Source organism: Nyctibius grandis, chromosome 5, assembly GCF_013368605.1.
Source record: "Nyctibius grandis isolate bNycGra1 chromosome 5, bNycGra1.pri, whole genome shotgun sequence".
Lineage (NCBI taxonomy): Eukaryota > Metazoa > Chordata > Aves > Nyctibiiformes > Nyctibiidae > Nyctibius > Nyctibius grandis.
The window spans coordinates 70577152-70601860 of NC_090662.1; the positions used below are offsets into that span (position 1 = coordinate 70577152).

The following is a 24709-nucleotide window of genomic DNA, read 5'->3' on the forward strand; positions in this document are numbered from 1 at the left end:
TTGATCAAGGGTTGAGTAATTGAGCATAACGAGCTATGGCTGATAGCATAATGCGAATGACTGTGATGAGCCTTGGGACAGGCCATGGATCAAGTGACATGGAGAACAATATATGAAACTGCTGGAAAGGTGGTATCTTTGTAGACAGATTTGGCTGGTGGCCTGTGCCGACATCTGGCTATAAGGCCCCCAGTACTAGACAGTAATAGAGATGGGGGGGAGGCATTGCTCTGAAGATGTCCAGCACTTCATGGAAGCAGATTGCTCAAGGTGGAGCCATCACATGTTGGTGCTGAGCTGCTGCCCAGAGCCCGACACAGATACAGGTTGAACAGAGCGAGTGTCACATTCCCCTGGGTTTAACTGTGGCAACTCACTGTGCACAGTGAAGGTCTCAGTTAATTCTGTGTCTGTGCATGTCCATGTGTGCAGCTTTTCCTGACACAGCCTGTCCCTTTCTTGGTGAACTAAGTTGAGCTTGGCAGTATCGCATTGTCTGGTGTTTCTTTTCCACCTGTGACAGATGGGAACTAGCAAAACAGATAAAAAGAGAAAGAGGGATGGAAGGATGACTTTGGCAATATGACAATAAGAAGAAAATAAAATCAGAAAATGTACGGGAAATGTGTGAGACTTCAGTGACTGGCTGAGAAAGGAATTGTCGGCAGATCAGAGACAGAACTGAGGGTGGTAGGGATTTATCCACCCAGCGCAACCTTCAGGGATGGCAACCTGCCATCTGATCCTTGTCAGCAATGTCTGGGGATATGACCGGAGAGTGAAATGGGTCCTCCCTTCCTGGCCCTTCAGGAAACGCAGCCAACGGTACCTTGCTGTTCGCATGCTCACGGGAAACAGATGTCAGGAAATGAGCTGCTCGAGATGACAAGCCAGCCGCCTGCCCCAGTGCACGGGTCTCTCTTCAGTCTGGGGCTTCATGCGCTCCAGATTCTACTGTCTTGACAGAGAGGCTTGAATAAAAAGCTCAAGAAAAAAACTTATTTAGGTGACTAAGCACTAAAAAAGTGAAGTCAGAGGCCTATTATAACCAGGCTGGTAGATGAAACTTGATGTTGAAAAATGAGATTATATATGGGAAAGCTGTTGGCAGCCTAAGGGAAAAAGAAGCCTCACTATTAAGCAAAGTTTCTTTTAAACTATTGCTATTAATCAGCTGTGGTTGTAGTGATTGGATGCAATAAATGTAGGTAGAGGTTACATTAGCTGCTCTGAGTCTCCTGGTTTTCTTTTTAACCAGTGGTCTGCTTAAGGAGAAAAGCAAAAAATATTACAGGTGACCAAAATTTCACGGTGGATCACTTCCCTGACCCCGTTCAGTGCACAGCATCACAAACAGCCAGGATGGCTCAGGGAGCAGGGCTGGGGAGGGGATAGGGATGCTGGGACTCTGAAGGGGAACAGGCACTGCCCAAGGCTCTGCTCCCCAAACACCGTCCCATGTAAACCTGCCAGGCTGTCTCAATTCAGGATTAGTTTAGTGTGGCTGAACTGCTTCCTCTGACTGCAGTTAACCTCTACACAACTAAATACTTAAACCTTTGGAGCGTGAGGGACTGGCAGTGTGAATTTTAAAAAAGCCTTTAAAGACAAAGGTCTCCGCCGCCTTTTGTTCCGTTTTCTCCACATTACACAGATCAAATGTTTTCACTGAATGGCTCTGTATTAATGGTGTCTGTTCCTTGAGTTAGGAATTATGTCTGAAATAAATCAGTACTTCTCTAAACAATACTTCATGCTGAATGTTGCAGAACTGCCGATACATGTGAAAGATCACATTTACGTGTTCCACAGACCACAGGACATCTCGTCATCTTAACCGCTAAAGCAGCTCCATCCTGACACACAGGGACGGCAGAACTGTACAGTGACCAGGGTGAGTGTTTGGTCTTTCAAATGACGAAGGCAGGTTTCTGTGGCAAATTCCAGATGTGTTTCTGCACTTCCCACTGCATCATTCGCAGACATTTCTGAACAGGTAGCAGCGGGCAGAGACAGCTCATGCCTACTGCAAGAATTGTTTGCCATAGGCATCAACGCGTTACGTTGCTGCTCTCTGTTCTTCCTTGTGGGTTTGTATGTCAACAGCTCCCAAGCAACTTCATTTGGTTCCCTGGGAGACAAAAAATCTGCTTGTTTGGTCTTTGAGCAGCTTTGGTTTTCTTAAATCCTCCTCTTGTTCTGCATATTCCCCTTCTTTTTGTCCTCTCTCCATTCCCCTTTATACTCCCTGCTTTCCTCAGGCTGCTTCTGCCACCATACCATTGACAATACTAAGTTGTCCTACAAAAGCTACACTTCTTCAGATAATTTCATTTCCTATTTACACTGCATAAAATAAAAGACAAGAAGCCTGTCTCCTGCAAAGCTGTTAATAAAGTGAAAATTCACAACATTTCTATGTATGAACTCTAATCTAAATAATACTGTCATCACTGCTGGGTTCAGCTGCTATGTACTGGCAGGACACTGATAAAATATACATGTGATGTATCCCCACCCTTAAAAACACATATAAAAGAAGCATATAACAATGAAACCAATTATTTTTCACTCAGTATAAAATGTGCCAAAGCCAGCAAGGACCTATTGTGAATGTATCGATCCCACGTCTAAGGCTATTCTAGTCGCAGCATCAGAGGAGATCTCTGACAGATCTCTCATACATCTGCTCCCCATGACAGCAGTTATTCTGCCATTCCTTACAGCTGTCTGTCTAGACTGTTCTTGAAAATCTTACTCATGGAGACTCCGCAGTCGGGGAACCTACCTGTATCCTCTGCCTTCGGTCTATAACTGAAGGAAATGGTTTGCCTGACAATTTGGGAGGCAAAGTAAGTTGAGAAAGAATAATTAATTTATTTATTTTTGTTTCTTTTTCTCTAGGCTGCTTAACAACGTGAAGCAAACACAAGAAAAAAAACTTCTCCTGTGAGATGTGGCATAAAAACCTGTATCATTTTTGGGTTGGGGCTTTTTTTTCAGAAGGGCTAGCGCTTCAGTGTGACAGAACTGAACTTGCTAGCCGTGAATTATAGAAAGATCTCCCAGTACTGCATAGCTAACAAAGAGGCAGAAGAAATGCAAAACTGATGAATGCAAAGCAGTGCACGTGATGAAGAGTGACCTTAATTCTATGTTCCAAATAGCGAGTTCTCATGTCGGCTTTTATCACCAAGTAAAGTATTCTCCTATGTCATTACAGATAGTTCTCTGGAAGATGCAGCTTCCTACTCCCCGACCATCAAAAAGACCAGGAAGGGAACAGAAACTATAATTTGGTACTCCATAAAGCTGTGGTGTACCCAATCTTGTGTGAAGCTTGGGTCACTTAAAAAATGAGATACTACAACTAGAAAGTATACAGACAAGGAGGGTCAGACAGGTCAGAAATAGGAAACAATTTCAGCTGTAGAAGAAAGTGAAGATATTTGGTTTCCTCAGCTTGGAAAAGAGATTACTGAGGACATGACAGAGGTCTAGAAAAACATAAGTCACATGGAACAGGTGGCAAGGGAATGATTAGTCATTATCTTTCATGAGACAAGAACTATGAGGTATTAAATGAAATCATCAGGCAGCAGGTCAAAGAGAAATGAAAGAAAGCACTTTCACATGCAGTGCCTAATTGCATTGCAGGACTTAACATCCTGTTTTGTTTGGATGCCCAAAGTATAAATAAATTCCAAAAGTTACTAGATAGGTTCATAAAAGAAAGGTCTGTCAAGGACATCTGGACAAGATGATGTAGATACAATCTGTAGGTCAGAAAGTCTCTAAATCAGAAATTGCTGGAAACTGGAGGAGTATTTTGGAAAAAATATGAATCCAAGATTGCCCTGGTTTTATGGCTTTTTCTTTACTATATCCCACTGGCTATAGTAGAGATATAATATATCAGATAAGGTATATGGACCTTTGTTCTGATACAGTACAGCTATTCATCTGCTATTTGGTCAGAATGACTATTTAGAAACGCTATATAGTCAGAAATGGGAAATCACATTAGAATAATTTATGTTGACTGTTTCAATGAGACCATCCAACATGCAGAAGCAACTCTACTTTTCCCTTAAAGAAAATCTTGAATAATAAAAAAAGTTCAAAATCTTAAAGTTGGAAGACTGTAGGCATGAGAACAATAGAAATAGGTAGAAATGGGGAAAAAAGAAAACATAAGGAAATAGATCTCCCCTGTGAGGTTGAAATCAGCACTCCAATGAAATCATAAGTTTTTCCATTTTTTGCAGCAAGACTAGGATTTCATGTGGAGGATTACATTTTGTGAGGAGTCAGTATGGCAAAATGATGACAATACCAGATCTGTAATTTCTCTCCCTAACCAGAGCTAGAAGGAAAAATTAGAATTTTTTTTTTTCAAAACTGACTGAACTCAGAATTTGATAGATAAATCATATGAACTGAGGAAATGCACAGAAATGATAAGGTGATTTAAAGACTGGAGCTCCCATGTACACCCAGTCATTTTCTTCACATTGTTTGCAAAGGTGATGCCAAGGAATTTAAGACAGATTTAAACCAAAGCACTACCTTATGCATCTGTATTTAACTTATTTTCCAGCTCCCATCCCAGCCAATGCCAAAGATGTATTAGGAAATCAATCAACGAGAGATCTGATTTCCATTGTGATAAGGAATGATAATTACTAGGAACATCCTGACAGATAGGTACTGTAAAAAAGATCAGTATTTCCTCAGCTAACATAATAAGCTGCTTTACTACAGTGTCTATGTAACAGATTTAGAGAAAATATTCTTCAAATAATACATGCCTAGGAAAGATTTTAATATACAACTCCATTCATAGGATACCTAGGATTAATTATTTCAATCTAAAAATTATTTTAGATTATTCAGGTACATACTAGAGAATCTTTATATCCCCACTGAGCCTTGCAACTTCAGAAAATCATTCTTTAAAGAGGGTGATTATTTATCATTTTTGTTATTATGCATATTACTGAAACTTAAATCACATTAGCAGGTATGAAGATCTAAGTAGTATCTTGATACAATGCAACATTTAGTTAATTGGCCTAGTTTTGCTAGGAAAGTTTTACTTCCATTTAATATCTCTATTTCTTTAAATCCTTTCAGAGTCTAAAACTTTGGAGTAAGTGGTAGATATTTTATTTGCGTTTCTTTCAGCATATTTCAACTGAAATGTTTCAGGATATTTCCTTGGGAGGGGGGTCATTTATACATTTTTAGAGGGAATTCTATTAGATTCCATTTGCCTCTTTTCATGGGATTTTCCTGCCCCCATAGTCTTGTATCCCTGGTGTCAGTGCCCAGACAGGAGTGTATGTATATTTGAAAGATATGTTGGAAAAGGAAGTTCTCTTCAAATGGTTTTCTTCGGCTGCATTTTTTTATGCTTCTGTGATTTGCATTTTTATCAAACCTCACTGGTGTCAGAAAAGCAGCAGGACCAGGTTTTATTTTCCAACAGAAATTTCCATGTGGGTCAGCCTTTTTGATCTCATAATAATCTACAGCACTGGAGAACAAACTCAGTTAAATCATCATCAAAACTGGAGATAGATGACTGGAAGTTTTTGGCCCCATTTTTCCTCTTATTCAGCCCAAACTACTTTATTTTTAGATTATACCACTTTGTACTCTTTCCATAAATACTCCATCTTTTCACTTTGATTGCAAGTTCATAATTAATTTATATTAACACATTTAAATCCAGAACAGGCACCCATATCACGATTTGCAGATTTTAATAGTTCTTTGCCACCTACTGTCTCTTCTTCCATTTATCATCTACTCCCACATTTTCTTACCAGAATGAATAAACATTAATCCAACTGGTAAAGCCCTGGATATGCTTCATCTGCAGAAGCTACAGTGCTGACCCCAAACTTTGATTTTCCTGTATCTTGTGCAAATAGGGCCAGCTCTTCCTCAGCACTGTGTCCTTCACATCCACGGTTCGTAGTTCCTATGCCCAATAAATGCTCTGTAGCCAACAACTTGATGTAGTTCAGCTACCTAATCTAGAAAACACGTATTGGCTCATTCATGTCTTACCTGCAGCTTCTGAGCCCAAGCTTACCTGAGCCCAAGAGTACTCCAGGCTGTGAGCCCAGGCTGTGTGTGATTTCCGTGTTCATGGGTGATGTGATAGAGCAAGTTACTCACAGAGCCTTCAGAGGAATATCAAAACACAGGCTTTACTCTAGAGACTGATCAAGAAATTATACAAAGCTAAGGAAAAACTGCAAGACCTGCATGCAGTTCCTTTCCTCAGCTTTTTTTCAACATTCCACCCCTTTAGTCCTCACCCTTTCAGCCTTTGCTCTACCTGATTCCAGGTCAGATCACTGCCTTCTTACTCTCTCCAGAAGTGCATCATCAAAGAACTCCTTTTTAAAAATTCCCTGTCTTCTGCTACCAGATGTCTTTCCTCAAGGACTTCCATGTCTTGCCAGGCAATGCAAGACTTGTTACAAGCTTAGATAATTGGATAGGTTCCTCAAATAAGAGCTAAAATTATTCTGATTACTTTAACTGGCTCTTTGTTTATTTAGTCTTCAGAAAATATTAAAGCAACAACCAAAGATCTAAGGTTCTAGTTAAAAGTAATTCATTACAACTCTTTCTGGTTTTGCTGGTATACATTTTTCATCAAGCACCATCAAGTTGGCAAGTAATATATTTCTGATTTTTTTTTTTGGCCAATTAGAACAGCATAGTTACTACATGCTAATTTCTGAACCCAGCTGCATCACTTGTGTCATATCAACCTTACTTTGATTTTTCCAGTTCACATGGGGAAGTAGCTTTTGATAACTAGGTCAACAGGAGGACAAAGTTTAATTACAGTTCAGAGTAGTCTTGATCATGTGTTTCCCTCTTTCTGATGAAACCCAAATAAGATCAAAGACAACAGGTCATATTTCCTGCAGTATGGGCGCTGTACTGCCAACAGGAACAGTCAATCGCAAAGCCTTTCGGGCATTGAACAGTTGGCTCATTTCCTGATATAAAAGCAACTTTTACATAATTAAAATTTTCCATTGGGAAAAATTTCAGTTTACAATTTGAATCATTGAAATGAAATATTATCGTGGTTGAACTCAAGGGAGAATATACTGAAGTTGAAGTAAAGTTCACTATTTTTCCCAGTGACCCAAAGTGTTTCATTCTGAAGCACTTCTACAATAAACTGCAACTCTTGATTGCAGTGTGTTGCATGATATAAATTAGAGTGTCAAATCTCCATTCTTTCATAATGTCTTCATAATTCCCAGCCACAATTCAGTGTGTTCTCTATTTAAATAACATGTATGGTGCATTATGGGAGCCACGGGGCCCTCATAGTGCTATGGAAAATGGGTCTGAACAGGAAACTCTGCATTATAGTGAGCACCAGGTTGCTCAAAAGCAATATCCAAGATGCAATGTACAATATTGGAAAAGCTGTATGTGATTAATTACTCTAAACAAAGCATTTTTAAAATCAAGGACTATTTTTCAGATATGAGTTGGTCCTGAAGTTATTCACACAGTTATTCTACAGTGCAACAATGTTCATTTGTTGTAGAGCCAAGTTCTGTTACCAGTCACAACAAACTGACTTACCTAAAACCAGAATTTGGTCTGTGTTGCTTTAATTTCATAAGAAGTCCCCGCAAAATGTGTTTCCCTTTCAGGAGTGCCAGGCTGCTTCGTTTTGATGCAAATTTTTAGCATTTCTAGGACAAAAACTTGAGGGGAAAACATTTCATATTTGCATTCCTATTTAGGTCAAAACTAATGCTGCATTATCAGGTTTTCTTGATTTCTTTTTCACCCAGCTCTAGAAATTACCTCTTACAGTCTCAAAGCCTGACATGTGAGTTGAACTAGGGAACTGCCAACATTTCTGCCTGCGCATTTGCCTTGGAGCCTCTTGAGATCCTAGGTAGCTGTCCGGCCCCTCTTCACTGGAGGAACTTATTTTTATGGGACTCCTCCTCTGTGTTATAGTGCTGCTTTTCTTACCACAGTTTGTGTCATTAGTCTTTCTACTGTGGCTTACAAATATTTTCATAAATATCAATCCAGTGGTTTTTAATTCAGCACCAAGGGACTGAAGTACCTGCAGTTTTATTAAGCAGACCTCAATATATTTCTAAAAGAACAAAAAGAAAATCAATTAAAAGTGACTAAAAATTGTATAAAGATCTGATGCATATTTAACATGAATCATTTTTCTCTCATAAGACAATATAAAATGAGACATTTCTTCAAAAATCAGAATTTTCTGGATACTTATTTAACTCTTTGTTCTGCTGTCAAAAATTCTTTTGGCAGCCTTGTGTGGTCAAGAAGTATTTGTAAGTTTATACTGCACCACAGTACAATAAGGCTTTCCTTGCAACGTCCAAATACGCAAAACTAAGCATATGCACATTCAGGAAGTACTTACCATGGTAGTTCTTAATCCAGAAGTACCAAGAGGTTTTACAACATGGCATTTTCCTTTGTTAAAGGGTCAAATTCTGTTCCTGCCTACAAATGACTGAGGTGTGCATGAAACCAGGCCTTGGCCCAGCCGAGCTTCTGTGACTGATGCATTGAAAAACAAAAGCAGATGAACTTGATTACCTAGGTGATGAGACCTTGGTTTGCCTAATCCAGAGGCAGGTGAGTTTTTACCCTTGACTGTAGGACTGCAGATATCCCATACACACACCACCCCCAGTTCTGTGCCCAGCACAGTGTTAAATGTTCCCCTCCTAGCATCCCTTGATGTCTGCTTCGCCATGGGTAAGACCAGGCTAGCTAAGGGAAGACAAATGTATTTCCTTAAGTGTCTATCATAACCTCACCCTCTTAGATGTCTCTCATCATCATTTCAAATACAATATCTTGTAAAATGTCTTTTACTACATAGTTTTATAAGACGGGCATGGCAATGCACCACGCATCGTTCATAGCACTAATTATGGCTTTCCTGGGACCTACCACATCCCCTGTATGCTGCACTGACAAAATGAATTTATAGTCTAGGCGTTTGCAGACATCTCAGTGGAAAAATAAGAAGAGGGAGCCTGTAACGTGACGAACACATCAGGAAAGCTGCTGCAGCCCCAGGCTGTTCACTGCCCCTTCCAGAGAGAAGCGGTGTCACTCCAGAGGATTGCTTGTTTTTGGCTTTGTTGGGCTGGCATCAGAAGCTCCCCTCCCTTCCACAGTTCAAGGGTTGCAGAAGCAGACCCCAAATGTTTGAGAATTTAAAAAAATAACAAGGTTACTTTGGTTTCCATCCTAATTTTTCATTGCCTAGGCTGCTCTGCTGGCAGGCAATTTCATGAAGATACAGTCTGATAAACTGACTTTGAACACTGAATCAATTGTGTGATTTAAGCTAAGAGCCCAAACTCAGCCATGAAGTCATAAAGCACAAAATTCATTAGGAAGAAAGCTGCAGTAAGCCACTCTAATAAAGGGCATCCTAATAATTTTATGTTCAAAGCAGCCTTTAATGATAAATAATACTGTGTTTGAGAAGTAAAGAGATTGAAATAGTTGTTTATGAAATTGCAATATATGGTTAATTTAGAAGAAAAGGAAGATTCACAGACATCCTGATTTTAAATCCTTCTTGGCACAGCCGCCTGATCCAAAGGCCGTGAAAGACTCAGGGATCGGTAGTTATTTAAGTGAGATCACTCACAGTATTTCTTTTCCTCTTTCTAGTTACAGAAAGGGCAGTAAGGAAAATTAGACTGACAAATCTTCCCCTAGATGGAAAGAAAAAGCAGAGCAAAAGGAAATCCATCTGTTCTCACTCGTGGAATTTCATGTTATCCCATATAAGGACAAGTTTCTGCAGCACATGAATCAAAAATCCTAAAACCCTGGGTGTTACAAAATCACCAGGACAACTGCAAAGTGCCAGTTTCAAGGTGCCTGTATCAGCTAAGAAAAAATTCAGGGCACTTTGGGATTCTAGTGCATCGTAAGCTTAATACAGATTAATATTTCATGTCTCTCAAACTAAGGCATTTTTTAATAGGGGAGAGATGGAGCAGAAGGGAAGGGGGCGACCACCGTAGCCCCACAGCCAGCAACCAGATGGTTTGTGCCCTCCGACCGGATGGTTTCTACCCCCCGCAGTGCTCCTGGCCCAGGGAGGCCACCACGAGAAGACACCACTGTAACCTCTCTGGGCTGGACTGCAGGAGCACGACTGAAAACCATTAATGTTGCAAGAAAGAGATGGAGAGCAACCCACGGAACTGGTGTGAAACATAGGCAATGTTGGGGTGAAAATGTGTGGTGTCCTACAAAATGAAGAATATGAGAAGAATAAGCAATAAAGGTCATATCTATCACCTTAAAGCAAGGCTAATCAGGGCAACCAAGGTTTGCACGCTCATTAACTTTTATCTTGCCTCTATACTGACAGCACATTTTCAAAACAGACAGTGTTGTCATAAAAATTGCATTACATATGTATAGCACTTTATTTATATTAACCTAGTTTGCACTGTTTTATATTAATATACACTATTTGCTTCAATTTTCTTTTTATTGTAGTGGAAATCCCAGTTGGGCATTAAATATTCAGTCATAACTTTTAGTGGTCCTTCACACTACGGCTACAGTGGTAATACCTGTACACTGCATCATACCATATCCTAGCTGGAAAGAGGCTGTATGGAGAAACCAGTGCTATGAAAGGAAACCTGCTGTGTTCCCCAGGTGTTCTTATCTTGCTTTGCCCATTACCTCATACCAAACTGGAAAAAACACAGAAGCCAAAACTGGACCATGCATCTAGTCCTTGTCAACTTGCTGTCTTCTAGTCTCTTCCTTCCAGATTTTTCTTTGCTGTATCAGTCAGCAGTCCCCAAGGGACGGCTGGGCCAGGCACTGCATGCTGTGGGAATGCACCAAGGCAGCGATGGGGAAAGCTCATGTTGTGCAATCTATGCATAGCATCATAGAATAGTTTGGGTTGGAAGGGACCTTTAAAGGTCATCTAGTCCAAGACCCCTGCAATAAGCAGGAACATCTTCAACTAGATCAGGTTGCTCAGAGCCCTGTCCAACCTGATCTTGAATGTTTCCAGGGATGGGGCATCTACCACCTCTCTGGGCAACCTGCTCCAGTGTTTCACCACCCTCATCATAAAAAATTTATTCTCTATATCTAGTCTGAATCTACCCTCTTTTAGTTTAAAACCATTACCCCTTGTTCTACAACAACTGGCCCTACTAAAAAGTCTGTCCCCCTGCATGATTGTCTGCAAGGCTGCAAGGCACAACAGAGAGATGGTGGTTGTTCATTCATCCTTTAGCTCACTTTCCATCATCACTCCCCAATTTAATCCAAGCCCCCAGACCTGTAGGCTTTGGAAAAAGCAGCCAGTGCTGGAGAAGTGACAGTCAATTCTTTCATTCCAGTGTTACCTTTATTGTTAGTACTGACCGAGACCACCTTCTCTCCATGGACACACGTGAAGCCTCTGGGTACGAGCAGAGGCACATTGCAAACTTTGATTTTATAGCAGAGAGCAGTGAGACAATGCCAATAGGCCTGTAAAGAACAGACAGATGTTGCTGTCAGGCTGAATGCAGTCTCCACACTGTCATCTAGTGGATTTAGTAGTGATATCCAGAGCTCAGTTAAATACTACACTGTAATTTCACTGGACATACTGCAGCTTAAACACTTTTTTTTTAAAAAATCCAGTGCAGTTTCTGCCTTTTCTCACCCAGTTCTATTGGGATTGCTCCCTTCTGAATCCCCTTTTTTACAATAGTTTTATTCTTTTCATTTTAATCCCTTTGTACAACAATCCCTTTTTCTTTGGGCTACTGTAATTCCCAGGCAGGCTAGTTCCCCACTGCCAGCCAGTGACTGCAGAACGTCTTTTCCTTTCTTTTAGGAAAGTATCTCTTTTCCTTACAGCAAGGTAGAAATAAGTTTTTTGTCTGTGAAAGAATAAATCCCCTTATAGATTTACTGTAAGTGGTGTAGGTGCCCTTTGATACCCCTCCAGTCTTCAAAGACAGCTCTGCAGGCTGAACAGATGGGGTGTCTGTCTGTCTTTTCACATGGTGTCTCCGACTCTCCAGACTCCAGCCCCACACTGTTTACAATCTCCTACTCTGAGAAATTGCCCAATAAACTCAAGTACTACAGAGGTAAGGAAATTATGGCATACAATTATGCCAGTTATGTTTGCCTAAATCTAACAAGTATGTAACTATGATAAACTTAGCAGTATGCAGGTATGCTAAATATTAGCAAAGTGGTTATTAGCATGACAAGCACTCCCAAAATTCTGAGTTATCCCAGTTCAAGAAGGTCTGCAAGATGCAGTTGTTGGCCCTTAGGGTCTGTGCTCATGAGGGGTGTCCCACCTCATGCATCAAGGTGGCCTGGAGAAGATATTTGCCTTTGTAGCTGTGGATTCCCAGACAGTGGGATCTTCAATGCTGATCGTATTCTGCTGAGCCTACCTCTTGCTCTTTGATTTTCTCTTTTATCCTCTCAGTTTTGGTGACCTGTGACCTTCTGTACTTCCTCATTTATGCAGCCAGATTGCTCATCATCCCTGGGGAGTCAGCTCTGAATCCGTCTCAAAGGCAACCCGTCACTCCATCCATATCCTGCAGCTGCCTTCCTGAGGAGTCAGCTCCCCAGGCTCACCCAGAGATAACTGATCCCTTCACCCTTGCTCTGCAGATGTTTTAGCCACAGTGATTTTACAACATCAGCCCTATGGTCTACCAGATGTTAAATCAGCAATTAGCTAAATGTATTAATGCCAGGTCAGCAATTCTATTACTGCTTTACAGTTATACTAAGTCAGTGATTTGGCCAGTCTGTCCCACCAGAAGAAATGCTAAATATGTTTGTGCTGGTTTGGCAATTTTGTCACTGGCCCATCTCAGCTCAACAGTCCCTTTTCTGTAGCAAAGGTCTGTGGCCCCACACTGCCTCCATCTTTTCTCTACAAAAACTGAGAGAAGGGAAAATGACTTGTCAGAAGTTGTAAAGGAAGAATATGAGGCCATTGACATGCAACAGAAAGAGGGAGTGAGACCTTAAACATTGTTTAGTCTTAACAGTTTACAAACCACAAGCTGATAGTCCAGACCAGCTTTTCTTCTCTGTATCTGTGCTTCTGCATTCACATCAGAGGCTCTATCGAAAACCTCTTGCATGAGTGCATTCTGAGGTTATTTTTAATAAAAATCTCCAGTTTAATGGAGATGAACCATTTTAATGACCCTCTTCCAAAAAAAAAAAAAAGAGAAAAAGTCTGTTCCACAGGCTATGGTATTGATCTAGCTGGGAAAGACATGCATTGCCACTTTCATGGCTGACTCCTAGACAAAAGCTTGGAGTGCAGAATTCAGGCCACCTGCTCTAGAGAAAGATGGCTTCTTCAGCAATTAATTTTCAAGAATTTAGATACTTTAATGATGATAAGTAAATGAAGAAGGATATGACACACAAAGGACACAAAGAATTCAGAAATTGGTGTATGTACTTGATATGACTTAGGAGCTACAAACAACAGCTGGACATTAAGTCTGTGTTAGACCTTGCTAGCAAGTGGCCACTCTCCTGGAGATGATGGCTAACCCACCCTGTCACCAAGCTCTTAATAGAAATCTGTCCCTGTTGAAAGGAGCACTGGAGTAACAGAATTCAGGACAGGAGAAAATTTTTTTCAGAGTAGAATTCTTCTTCTATAATCCTACCATGAATACATAGACCAAGTCTCCCAAGTGCGAGAGACTGAAATGTAAAGTGATTGCCTCAAAGTTTGCTTGTGTGCGCTGGTTTGACTGATAAGATGGCGAATGCAGCACACCATTCTTCTGCTTATCAGTTACCAACCCTCATCCGGGCTGAGTGAGCAGCCCGCCAAGAACATCCTGTTTACCATAACGAAGGCCGAGTGATAAGCAAGACCTAAGGTGTGTGAACAGCACATGGGACATATTCACATGTGCTGAACTGTAATTGCACAAAGAACCGGCATTGACGTCCACCATCGCTGAGACGATGAGACCCATTTACATGATATAAAAGAAGACCACCCCTGAGACATGATGCCAGACCACCACCAGAAGACCGAACACCAAAGACAAACAGAGGATCTGTGGGACGCCGCTGGATCCTGGGTGGTGACTATTCTATCCCTGCTATACTGTCTGTAATCTCAGTTTACTTTTTCTCCTGTCTCCCAGTTTCCTTTCCGTGTCTGTCTTCCTCTTTCACAGAATATCGTTATCCACTTATAAAGTATCATTCTCCAAGTAAACATAGCCAAGTGTGAATCAATACCGTGCCTCATTTGTTCTTTATCTTCATCTCAAGGATCAACTAAGAACCTTTCATAGGGGAGGGGAACCCCTTCTCCTGAGTGCACTGTGAGGGAAGGTGGGGGGAAATTGTTTTTAGGGGGCTCTAACACATACAGTTGGGGCTGACAATAGAGTTTTTAGAGGGCTCTGACCCATGCCAGCTGGGCAGGGCTGACCGAAGAGGGCTGCGATCTGATCAGTCGTAGCTGGTGAACCCCCCTCCTGGGGAACCATTTCGGTTCTTGACACCAAGTAAGGCAAGTGGATATACTTACTTTGTTACTTGTGGTTAAGCTCATTTTTGGGGGGGAAGTCTTGGTCCATTTCTTAATTCTGATGTGTCTCATTTCTGAGCTCTGTCCCGCTGAGCTATTTCAAATTGGTATTATTTAGTCTAGTTCAGAAAAAGTGTTGTCTCTGATGCCGAAATTATGCCCCAAAAGGCTCTATGAAACTGCTCAGAGACAAAGTTTAGTCTTTAAGCAGCGAGGTATTTATTTTAGGCCACCTGGGGGAACCCCCAGGTCGTGCTGGACAAAAGAGTTCCAAAGCAGTCCGTGAAAATCAGACTATTTATACAATTTGCATAAGAGATTACAACATCTTTACATGCATATTCATATTATTGCAACTTCTAATTATAATATTCATAGTAGGCGGAGTTAAGGTGGAGTTATAGGCGTGGTCTTCAATTTGGGGAGATTTTGAGGGGTCGTTCCGTTCTTCAGCTTCATGAACCCAGTGTCCTTTCATCATCATCTTCATAAACTCTTGAACTTTCCTTAATTTGGATGGTTTCCCTATGTACCTGGCAAGGATTCCTAGTGTCTTGGCAAGAATACTTGATTTCTTGGTTCATCCTTTTTCTTATCTCCCCTTTTTATATATGTTAGCATTTTTCAGCTTTCTCTGTTCCTACTTCATGTCATAGCGTCCTAGGCCATGTCATAGCATCCTGTTCCTCAGTGAATTATTACCTCCGCTGTTAATACTAAATTCTCTAAGTTTTTGCTTAAAGCCTACATTTAAACTTTAACTCTCTGATTCCTGTATTGCTACACTGTATTCACTTTCCTGGCTTCATCTCTATAAATTATCATTAGTAAAAATCATAATAGTAGAGTTCTAAATATCCAATTCACTCTACTGTAAAGCATTATGTTTCATAGGTGTTGCTTATAGCACAAAAACAAAATAAAAAGGAAACCTCTCTATTTTAGGCATGCTAACAAAAGAAAGAAACTTAAATGCTTTTCACACAGGGATAGGAGAATGGAATCACTGAGAAAGATGAGAAGTGGTGAGCACAGCCCTGAGAGGAAACCAAGAATTGATATTTCTTTCGGGCTGTTTTCTTGCTGGAAAACGGACAGTCAACTGCTGGAATAGAAAGTGCCATCCTCTTCCCTGATAGAGGTTTCTCTACTGCTATGTGACAAAAAAAAGTCAAGGGTGTGAAAACATGAGCTCACGGTGTGGGAAAGACAGTAGGTGTTACTGGCGGCTTCCTGAGCTCTGCTTGTGAAACGAGTCCAACAGCCCTTGAACAGATACAATCGCATGATGATTTTTCATGCTGTGCTTCTGCTATCGTTTCCCTTTTGGGGAATAAACAGCCTTTTCGCTATGGTTATAGGTAACGTGACACATTGGGCACTGCTGTCACTGTTTCTGGGCATCCTGGGAGCTAAAGCATGCCTAGGATTGGAGGACATGGACTACATGGTAATGTAACATCCCGGCCATGGGCAAGGAGTGGATTCTATGTTCTTCACCTCCTTATGCACTACTCTCACAGAGAAGTTTACTGATCCTTAAAGGCATAGTGATTTTCCCCTTTAAATTTCCACTGCCTGCTCATTCATCCCTCAGTGGGATGGGGGAGGAAGTAGCAAAAAAGAAAGGGAAAACTCAAGTTGAGATAAAGACAGTGAGATCACTTGCCAATTACTCTCATGGGCAAACCAGACTTGCCTCAGGGAATTTAACTTAATTAATTGTCAATTAATATAAATATTTGAGTAGTGATATGGATTTTTCTTTCAAAAAATAAACAAACATTTATACACAGGGAAAACACTTTTCCTCCCTCATTCCCAGACCCAGCTTCACTCCATCACTCCAGGCACTTCTCCTTCCCTCTTGTTACCACTGCAGGGTACACGCAGTCTCTTCATTGAGGCAATAGGCAGTGCAGGCACTGGAGTCAGGGCATAGCAGTTTCTCTCTGCTGCTCTTTCCTATGCTCCAGCATGGGTCCTCCATGGGCTGCAGTCTCTTTGGGGTGTACTTGCTTCAGCATGGACTCATCCATGGGCTGTAGTCCCTCTGAGGAAGTATCTGCTCCAATGTGGGTCCTCCTTGGGCAGCAGTTACTTCGGGAATATCTGCTCCACCATGGAGCACCTCCTTCTCCAACTTTGGTGTTCTCTCTGCTGTTTCTCACTCTTTTTTTTCCTCCCCCTCTCTCTCTTCAGTGGTTTCTATCCATTCTTAAATATGTTTTCCCAGAGGCACCACCAGTTTGGGTAGTGGGCTCAGCTGTGTCCTGCAGTGGGAGTATTGTGTACCTAGCTGGGGCCAGGGCATCCCCTGGCCTCCTCCCACAGAGGCCCTCCCTGCAGCGTCCCCACTGCCAAAACCTTGCCACTGACACCCAATACAAAATTATAGACCTATTACCAGAAAAAGAATCACACATGCATCTTATTAATCAAATAAGAAACCACTAGCATGCTGTTATGATGTTTTACCCTCCAGATTTCTTCCCAGACTCTCTCTCATTAAGACATTGCCTAGAGTCAGAAACAAAGGGACATCTCAGCCTGACTAAACCAAGGAGCCCTCCAGAAACATATCTGTTTGCTAATTTCAAGTTTATTCATCAAGCAGTTGACCTCTCAATCACTGCTGATCTTTCAAAAGAGAAGCTTCAAGAAGTAAAACAGCACACTTTCAATCCACTTTGTGCTTTCTGCAAATTGTATCTACATCCAAGTTAATCGTGAATGAGCATAACGATCCAGAACGCGTTACAAAGCAGACAGGGCTACAGAAAGACAGCAGGGATTTCTTCTGCTGAAATCCCAGGAAGACCTCTGACCAGCTGCGTATAGGAAACAGCACTTGCAGCTATAGCATCCATACGTCTGGTCATCATTGACTATGCGTTTGACCCTTCTCCTGTTCCCAACACACAGACCAATGGAGAAAGTGAGATTCTTGTGAAAACATTGCAGAACAGCTCCCTGCAGTTTCTTATCTCCCTTGGAACAAAACATCCCATAAGCACAGAAAAGCTTAAAGCCACTTGCTCTAACCCAGCACGGAGTGCATCCCCACCAGACAGCTGTGGGACTTCTCATCTTACTCTGTTTTTCTTCCCTGAGAGCCTTTCTTTACACTGTGTGCGGAAACCTATCATCCCAGTGCCAAATTAATACAAGTCAAAAGCATTCTGGGACTAGTGTTCACAAATAAACCTAGCACAAGTATCCTCATGATACTGTCATTACTAAACATCTCTTTCATCTTGCTCATTATATCAGGGTGAAGCTTTCTTGAAGTATGTCTGTGAGAGCCAGCAGTGATTTACCCATAATATATATTGTTATAGCAGAGTGTAAAGATGTTTTTCAATGTTAATACCACAAAATCAACAAAGTTTACAGAGCCATAAAACCCTTAGAACTAACCTTATTTATATATATTGTCGCCTCCAAATATTAAATCATGTCATGATTTTGTGCTTTATTCGTGTTCTCTTTCCCATACTCTTTCTATAAAGAGAGTATCTTTTTGTCGTAATAGCACTTTAAAATTTAAGGTTTAGGGATTCATGCATGTTTTACGTCTTGTCTGTAGCTGTTTAAGGTCTTATCAGAGAAAAAATTTGCTTTGGATGTACCTGTACCTCAAAACAGGTTCAACCATAGTCAGCTGCAAGAGATGCACAGTAGAAATGCTGAGGAGCAACATCAGGTTTCCTTACGGAAAGCTTTTCTTCTTGGCTCTTCTGCCAAGCTGCCCATTTATATTGTAGTTGCTGGAGATGCCCCCAGGTGAAGCAGACAGTAACAAAGACAGTTGTGTTTGGTCCTCTGCTATGCAGGTCTGTGCCCAGCCAGCATGACCACAATAAGAGGCTTGATGTTAACACATGACATTTATGCACATATCCAGACTGCTGCTTCTATGGAGCAGATGGTCTTCAGGCTTTTTATGCCACTCCCTGTAGATATTCCTTGTAGCCATAAAGCTTCTCCTTGCAGGTATTCTCCTCTGAGCAGCTGCCTGAATGGACAGTGGTCAATTTATTAGTCACAGCAACTTATCAAAGAGATTCCAATATTGGCAAAATCGCTATGAAGTTAATACACTGGAGACTAGAACTGCATAGAGTGGTTTAAAACAACAGCAACCTGCTGAACATGGCATCATTGAACCCAAACTGCAAACTACATTAAAGGACATTTGCTTATGGAGCTTGACAAATTGCAAATCTATAACAGCCCGACATATCCTGAGGATAACTGCCACTGAACTAATTATTCCATGTTGATAAGATTAGACAATTTTCAATTTTCCCTTTGTCAGTATGCCTCAGCAAGCCAGTTGTGATAATGAACAGAAAAAAACTTGCATTTTTTTCTACTGATATTGTTGTAGAAATTTTCACACAAATTGTTGTAGAAGTTCTCATGAATTAAGCAGATAAGAATCAATAGAGATGAAATAGAATTAAGAATAAAATAATTAATATAAGTCTATCTGATAAACACAGGTGGGCTTTCACAATCCATTAATATTATTCTCAAAGCTCCTTTGTATAATCCTGACCTATGACTGAACCAATCATCAATCAAAGCTTAATGAGTAGCTAAGCAGGAGTAGGCCTAGAAGTACTAATTTCTGATGATGCTAGTAAAAAGGATGTATGGTTAACCGTTTCTTTACCTTAAAAGAATATAGGATACTTAGAAATAAGAATTAATAGAAATAAGGTTCCAAATAGACTTCAGCTATTTTAGGTTAATACTTAGGAGATGCTGGCAGTGGAAACCAAACTCTGGTCAACCTGGATCAAGACAGGACGCTGATCACAGAAGAATAGCAAGGATGGGGTGTTGACAGAAGCCGGAGTGGAACCAGAAGATAAAGATCAGCTGACCAATGGAGAAGAATGGACTTTTGTGGACTCTTGACGAAGGAAGAAAGAGGAATTGAAATAGTTAGTGGATTTTTAACAGAAGCTCATGAGAAGTCTGTGATGTAACTACTTATTAGTTTCTATATAAACTGGTAGTGAATTTGAGTCAGGTACCATTCACTGTGGTGGTGGTCCAACTCTGAGTTGCTTCCATAAAGAATCAGCAAACCTAGAGATCTGGACTCTGCTAATTTTCTTTAACAGATATGGTTTTTGCTGTCTTGCTGTCATCTTTTTCTTAGTGTGCTGATATTTGCTCATATTTGGAAATAGATGATCTTTGCTGTTTTATTGACACAGGGATTCTTAGTATTGCTATGATGATTCTATTTGTCTTTTCCTCGTGCACTAATAAGTGGGTAGAGCAAGGAATGTGAATCTCTTACACATTATGTTTATGGACAGTTTTGCAGAAGTTTCCTGTAAAGCATGCTGCCAGACACAGTTAGGATTCTGCAGATAACTCTTTAAAGGAAAATGCCTGTTCCACCAGCTGACAAGCTGTTGTCGTGGTCCTGCTGGTTTGTATTAGGAAAACTTCTACTCACTTACAGAAAACGTCTGCTATGTCCATCGAATATTTTTGACTTTTTTTGGTGCTAACTAAATGTCCTAGAAGATGAATTTGCATGGTGGGCCACAATCTCCTGCTGGGGTCTAAAAAGAGCATTCTTTTTTCCTGTTACTTGCAGAATGATTGCATCCACAGGTAGAGGATTTACCTTAGTCTTCATTCACATGCATTGTATTTATAGCCTGTTATTTCCAATCTACATTGTTTTGTCTGTTCCTCGAAGTTCTTCTGAGAGAACACTATGGATTAAACAACATCTTTCAGGTTTGTATTGGCACTACTCTTTCTAGTTCCTTATGCCTTCCAGCATGAACAAGCACCTCTCTATGCCAAACATAATTTTGGCTCAGTTTAAGGTGACTCCTGAAATAAATTCTCCTTGCCTAGGCTTCTTCTAGTGCTTCCGGTAACACTGCATCTGGTTTCTGCAGTGCCTGAAATTCAGGACAGTCTCTGTACTTCTAAAGCACAAGATATTTTTTTAATCAATGTAGTTAAATCATTAAAGAACAAGACAGGCAGACAAGTACTGTAAGCAGTGAGACTAACAAAGTGCATCCAACATCTCCAAAGAGATGCTCCCCCACCACTGTCAGCAGCAACCTCTCTACAGTATCCCCTGTTCAGACCCATATTTTCCCTGGCCCAAATACAGCACCCTAACTTCATCCCACATTGTTTCCTGGTAGGGTACAAGTCAGCATCTCTTGTGGCTAGCTGGGAACCACACATATGCTAATTTGTGGGCTAACCTGAGGGCTGAGTTCTGTTTTATAGCAGTGTTGGGGGAAGGAAGGACTCGTCATTTTTCTCATCTCAAACCAGCCGTCAATGGTATCTTCTACAGTTTTTGCTTGATATTGGTCAACAGAGTCCAAAGTTAGTGGGTGAGAGCACAGTGGTAGGCTAATTTCTTTCTGAAAAATATCTAATGGTGTGTAAGGGAAAGGCACTATGAGTCAATTAACATACAGAGTGTTTTTTTACTCCTTATTAGTTGTAGCTCCAGATTTTGTTCTGAAGAGCATCTTCTGTGGTGATTTACTGCAGGATTATTTTGTTCCAAAGATTATAGTTTCTGGCTTTCATAGTCTATTGAACAAGAGTTGCTATGGCAGAGGGACTTTAACTTTATTTTTAAGGAGGATGCTATTTATGATTTTTTTAATAGCATTGATGATTGGAGGAAAGAGGATAGTCCCGTGGAGGATATGGGAGGGCTTGAGGCGCACGATGGTGCAAGCTCAGTTTTACAGTCCTAACACTCTTTCAGACACAGGGTTGTTTCCCATATACTTGAATTATTAGTAGCATAGAAACATAAAACTGGAACAGAAGCAGGAAGCCTCAGTAATTTTACACTAAGGCAGCTCAGTCATTTTAAGACTGAAATAATGTTATGAATAATCTAAGCCAGCTTTATAGGATCAAACCAGTGACACTCATCACTTAGCACTGCATGGAGAAACACAAGGAGTGATATGAAATTATCAGTACTGCAAAACACTTATGCATGTAGCCATAGAAACCAACATTACAGAAAACAGATCCCTTGGCAAACCCCACCATTACACTGTTTGAATGCCTTTCACTTTATGCCATAACATAACCATAAAGGCAGGAATCTTTCTCTTCCTACCGTTCATTAAAGGAAAACACTGAATTTTAAAGGCCCGCATTCATTTGAAGTTCAACAGGCACCAGTTTCCATCATCACAGCCTTAATGATAAGAAGGTGTCCTCCTCACAAAGTCTCAGCACTCGGACTGAGGTGCTTGCAGAGAGCCACATGGATCTTCGTTTTCCAATGACAAGTGTCACAGCTTTGGACTGAAAACTTCAATCCATCTTTTGACTATGTACTGTGCCTGGCTGGGACGGAGTTAATTTTCTTCATATGGTGCCAGGTTTTAGATTTGTGACTGGAAGAGCGTTGCTAACACACAAGTGCTTTGGCAATTGCTGAGCAGTGCTTGCACAGCCCCCAGGCTTTCTCTATTTCCCACTCTGCCCCCACAGCAAGTGGGTGGGGGTGGGCAAGAGGCGGGGAGGGGACACAGCCGGCATAGGTGACACAAACTGACCAAAGGGATATTCCATACCATATGATGCCATGCTCAGCAATAAAACTGGACCATAGTCTTTCTGTACCCATTGCTCAGAGACTGGCTGGTCATCGGTCTGCTGGAAGGAGGTGGTGAGTGATTGCCTTTGCATCACTTGTTTTCTTTCCCTTTTCTTCACTTATTAAACTGTCTTTATCTCAACCCATGAGTTTTCTTGCTTTTCTTCCTCCTATTCTCCCCCTTATGCTGCTGAGGTTGAGGTGGGGAGTCGCGTGGCTGGTGGGTACTTCTTAGTTGTTGGCTAGGGTCAACCCACCACAACCCACAACTGCCTTATCTGAAACTTCATATGAATGGAACTTAGCTTCAGGGTATTTTTAAAGTTTCTTCAGAAATAGCTCAGTAATTTCAAAGAAAATGCTAGAAAAATTGTGCTGCATTCATTGGGAAATTTCAGCATCTTTCTATTGATGATGGAAGGGCTGGAAACATGGACCATGTGTTCCTGGTGTGGCTGTGTGCCTTTTGATCTCCCCCAGAACCTGTCATGGACAGTGATGCATTTCACTCGTAAGAGAGAAGTAGCAATACGTTTATTGATATGAAACAGTGATTTAACAAAGTTTGATAGCAAATGTGACGGTGGTTTAACAAGATTCAATGGCAAGGTGCACTTGATTATTTACAGCATAGAGGACACAGGCAGATAAAACTGTCAAGGACACCCTCCCACTGGGTCATGAGGTTCAGAAAGGACACCCTTGCTTTCTAAACTCCTTCAGAGAAGAGTCTAGGTGCGGCTGGATCCAATCCTAGTCCCAGACTTGGTCAATGGCTTATGTCTAAAGGATTATATATGCTCAATCAATCCTTTATATCACTTAGCTAAGATTACAAAGTTTAGTGTGCTATTAATCACTTACCAAGAATCTGTTGCAGCAAGGAATCTCTCAACCTCGAGGAGTAACCTTGAGAGGCATCCCTACTCAAGGGAGATCCTGTTGTGCAGCCCACTGCCATGCAGGAGAGCTCAAAGGGCTCTTGGGCTGCTCACTATTTATGGGGGTAAGATGATCGACTCGTATTTGCATACTGACCAGAGAGGCTAGTTTCTTCCAAATTTGGCTTGAGTAGGACATTGATCAGCGCTGTGGTTAGGTGGGCACATTGCTCAAATTAGTCCTTGGCTATTGTGGTGGTATCTGTCTCCATCAAATCCCCTTTTAGCAGGATGCATGCATCTGGTCGTGATGCAGCCATCACGACCAGATGCATGCATTACAACTGCCACTGGTGCAGGTGGAGGGGAGAAGCACAATATCACAGAACCACCTCCCCCCTAAAAACAAAGGGCAAGCAAACAAAATCAGAGCACCCTAGCCTGGATAATCTGTTTGCATGTGCCCAAGGGGACTTGCAGAGACTCAGAGCTAAGTGCTCCAAACCTCCCACTGCCATGGGCATGCTCCAGCCTAAGCATGCAGGGAGGAAGCAAACATTTTCAGTTGCTTTTCCTGTAAGCTGGAACATGTTCTAATAAAAAGTACAAGAGCTGAAAGCAGGGAACCATTTTCCCTTTGCAGTCTTAACACTGATGAACAGACAGCAAACAAAATAAAAAAACAAAAATTAAAGAAAAAAAACAAACCTCCCTGGCTTAAATGCAGAAGTCCAAATATGAGGCAGGCTTTACATGGTTGAGCTGGTAGCACTGGAGCTAGACCTCAGGAAAAGTTTCAGGACAGTGAGCTTTACTGGGATGAAAACAGGCTGGGGGCTTGCAGGAAGAGAAAGACAAGTTGGGAGACCAGAAAGACTAGAAGAGAAAAAGATTTTTAAAAAACAAGGTTGCAGTGGCAACTTAGCAAATTCAACAGGAAGTCCCAGGAGGGAACAAAAGGGAGGATGAAGGCACAGATTCCAAAAGGAAGGGCAAAATATTTAGATCTAGGAAGGCAGAGAGACAAGGACTAAGACAAGGACATAGTAAGTGTAGCCACTATAGAGAAGTTTAAAGAAAGAGTTTAAAGGAAGGCTTTTAGTTTACTGGGAGACTTCTAGTTTAAAGGAAGACTTAGTTTAAAAGAAAACATAGTTTAAGGGAAGACATCGTTTAAAGGAAAACTTACTTGAAAGGAAGACTTTTTAGTTTAAAGGAAGACTTTTAGTTTAAAGGAAGACTTCTAGTTTAAAGGAATACTTAGTCAAATGGAAGAGTTAAAGGAAGACAGTTTAAAGGAAAACTTGAAGACTTAGTTGAAAAGAAGACAGTTTAAGGAAGACTTAGTTTAAAGGAAGACTGAGTTTAAATGAAGACTTTAAAGTAAGAGTGTACAGGAAGACTTCTAGTTTAAAGGAAGACTTAGTTTAAATGAAGACTTTTAGTTTAAAGGAAGACAGTGTAATGGAACATTTTATTTAAAGGAACACTTCTAGTTTAAAGAAAGACTTATGTTTAAAGGAAGACTCTTAGTTTAAAGGAAGACAGTTT

General features: G+C 41.0%; 1 protein-coding gene across 3 annotated transcripts in view; it reads right to left on the reverse strand.

The window, feature by feature from the left end:
- Positions 1 to 14867: 14867 nt before the first annotated feature.
- RESF1 (retroelement silencing factor 1) overlaps positions 14868 to 24709 on the reverse strand; it is a 57095-nt gene continuing 47253 nt past the window's right edge. For 2 of the 3 annotated variants that reach the window (XM_068401018.1, XM_068401017.1), the window contains one exon: positions 14868 to 18662. In XM_068401018.1, the coding sequence (XP_068257119.1) occupies positions 18589 to 18662 (74 nt within the window). In that variant the 3' untranslated portion in view covers positions 14868 to 18588. Of the gene's footprint in view, positions 18663 to 19488; positions 19569 to 24709 lie in introns of those variants that run through there. The other variant, XM_068401020.1, reaches the window with a different exon arrangement.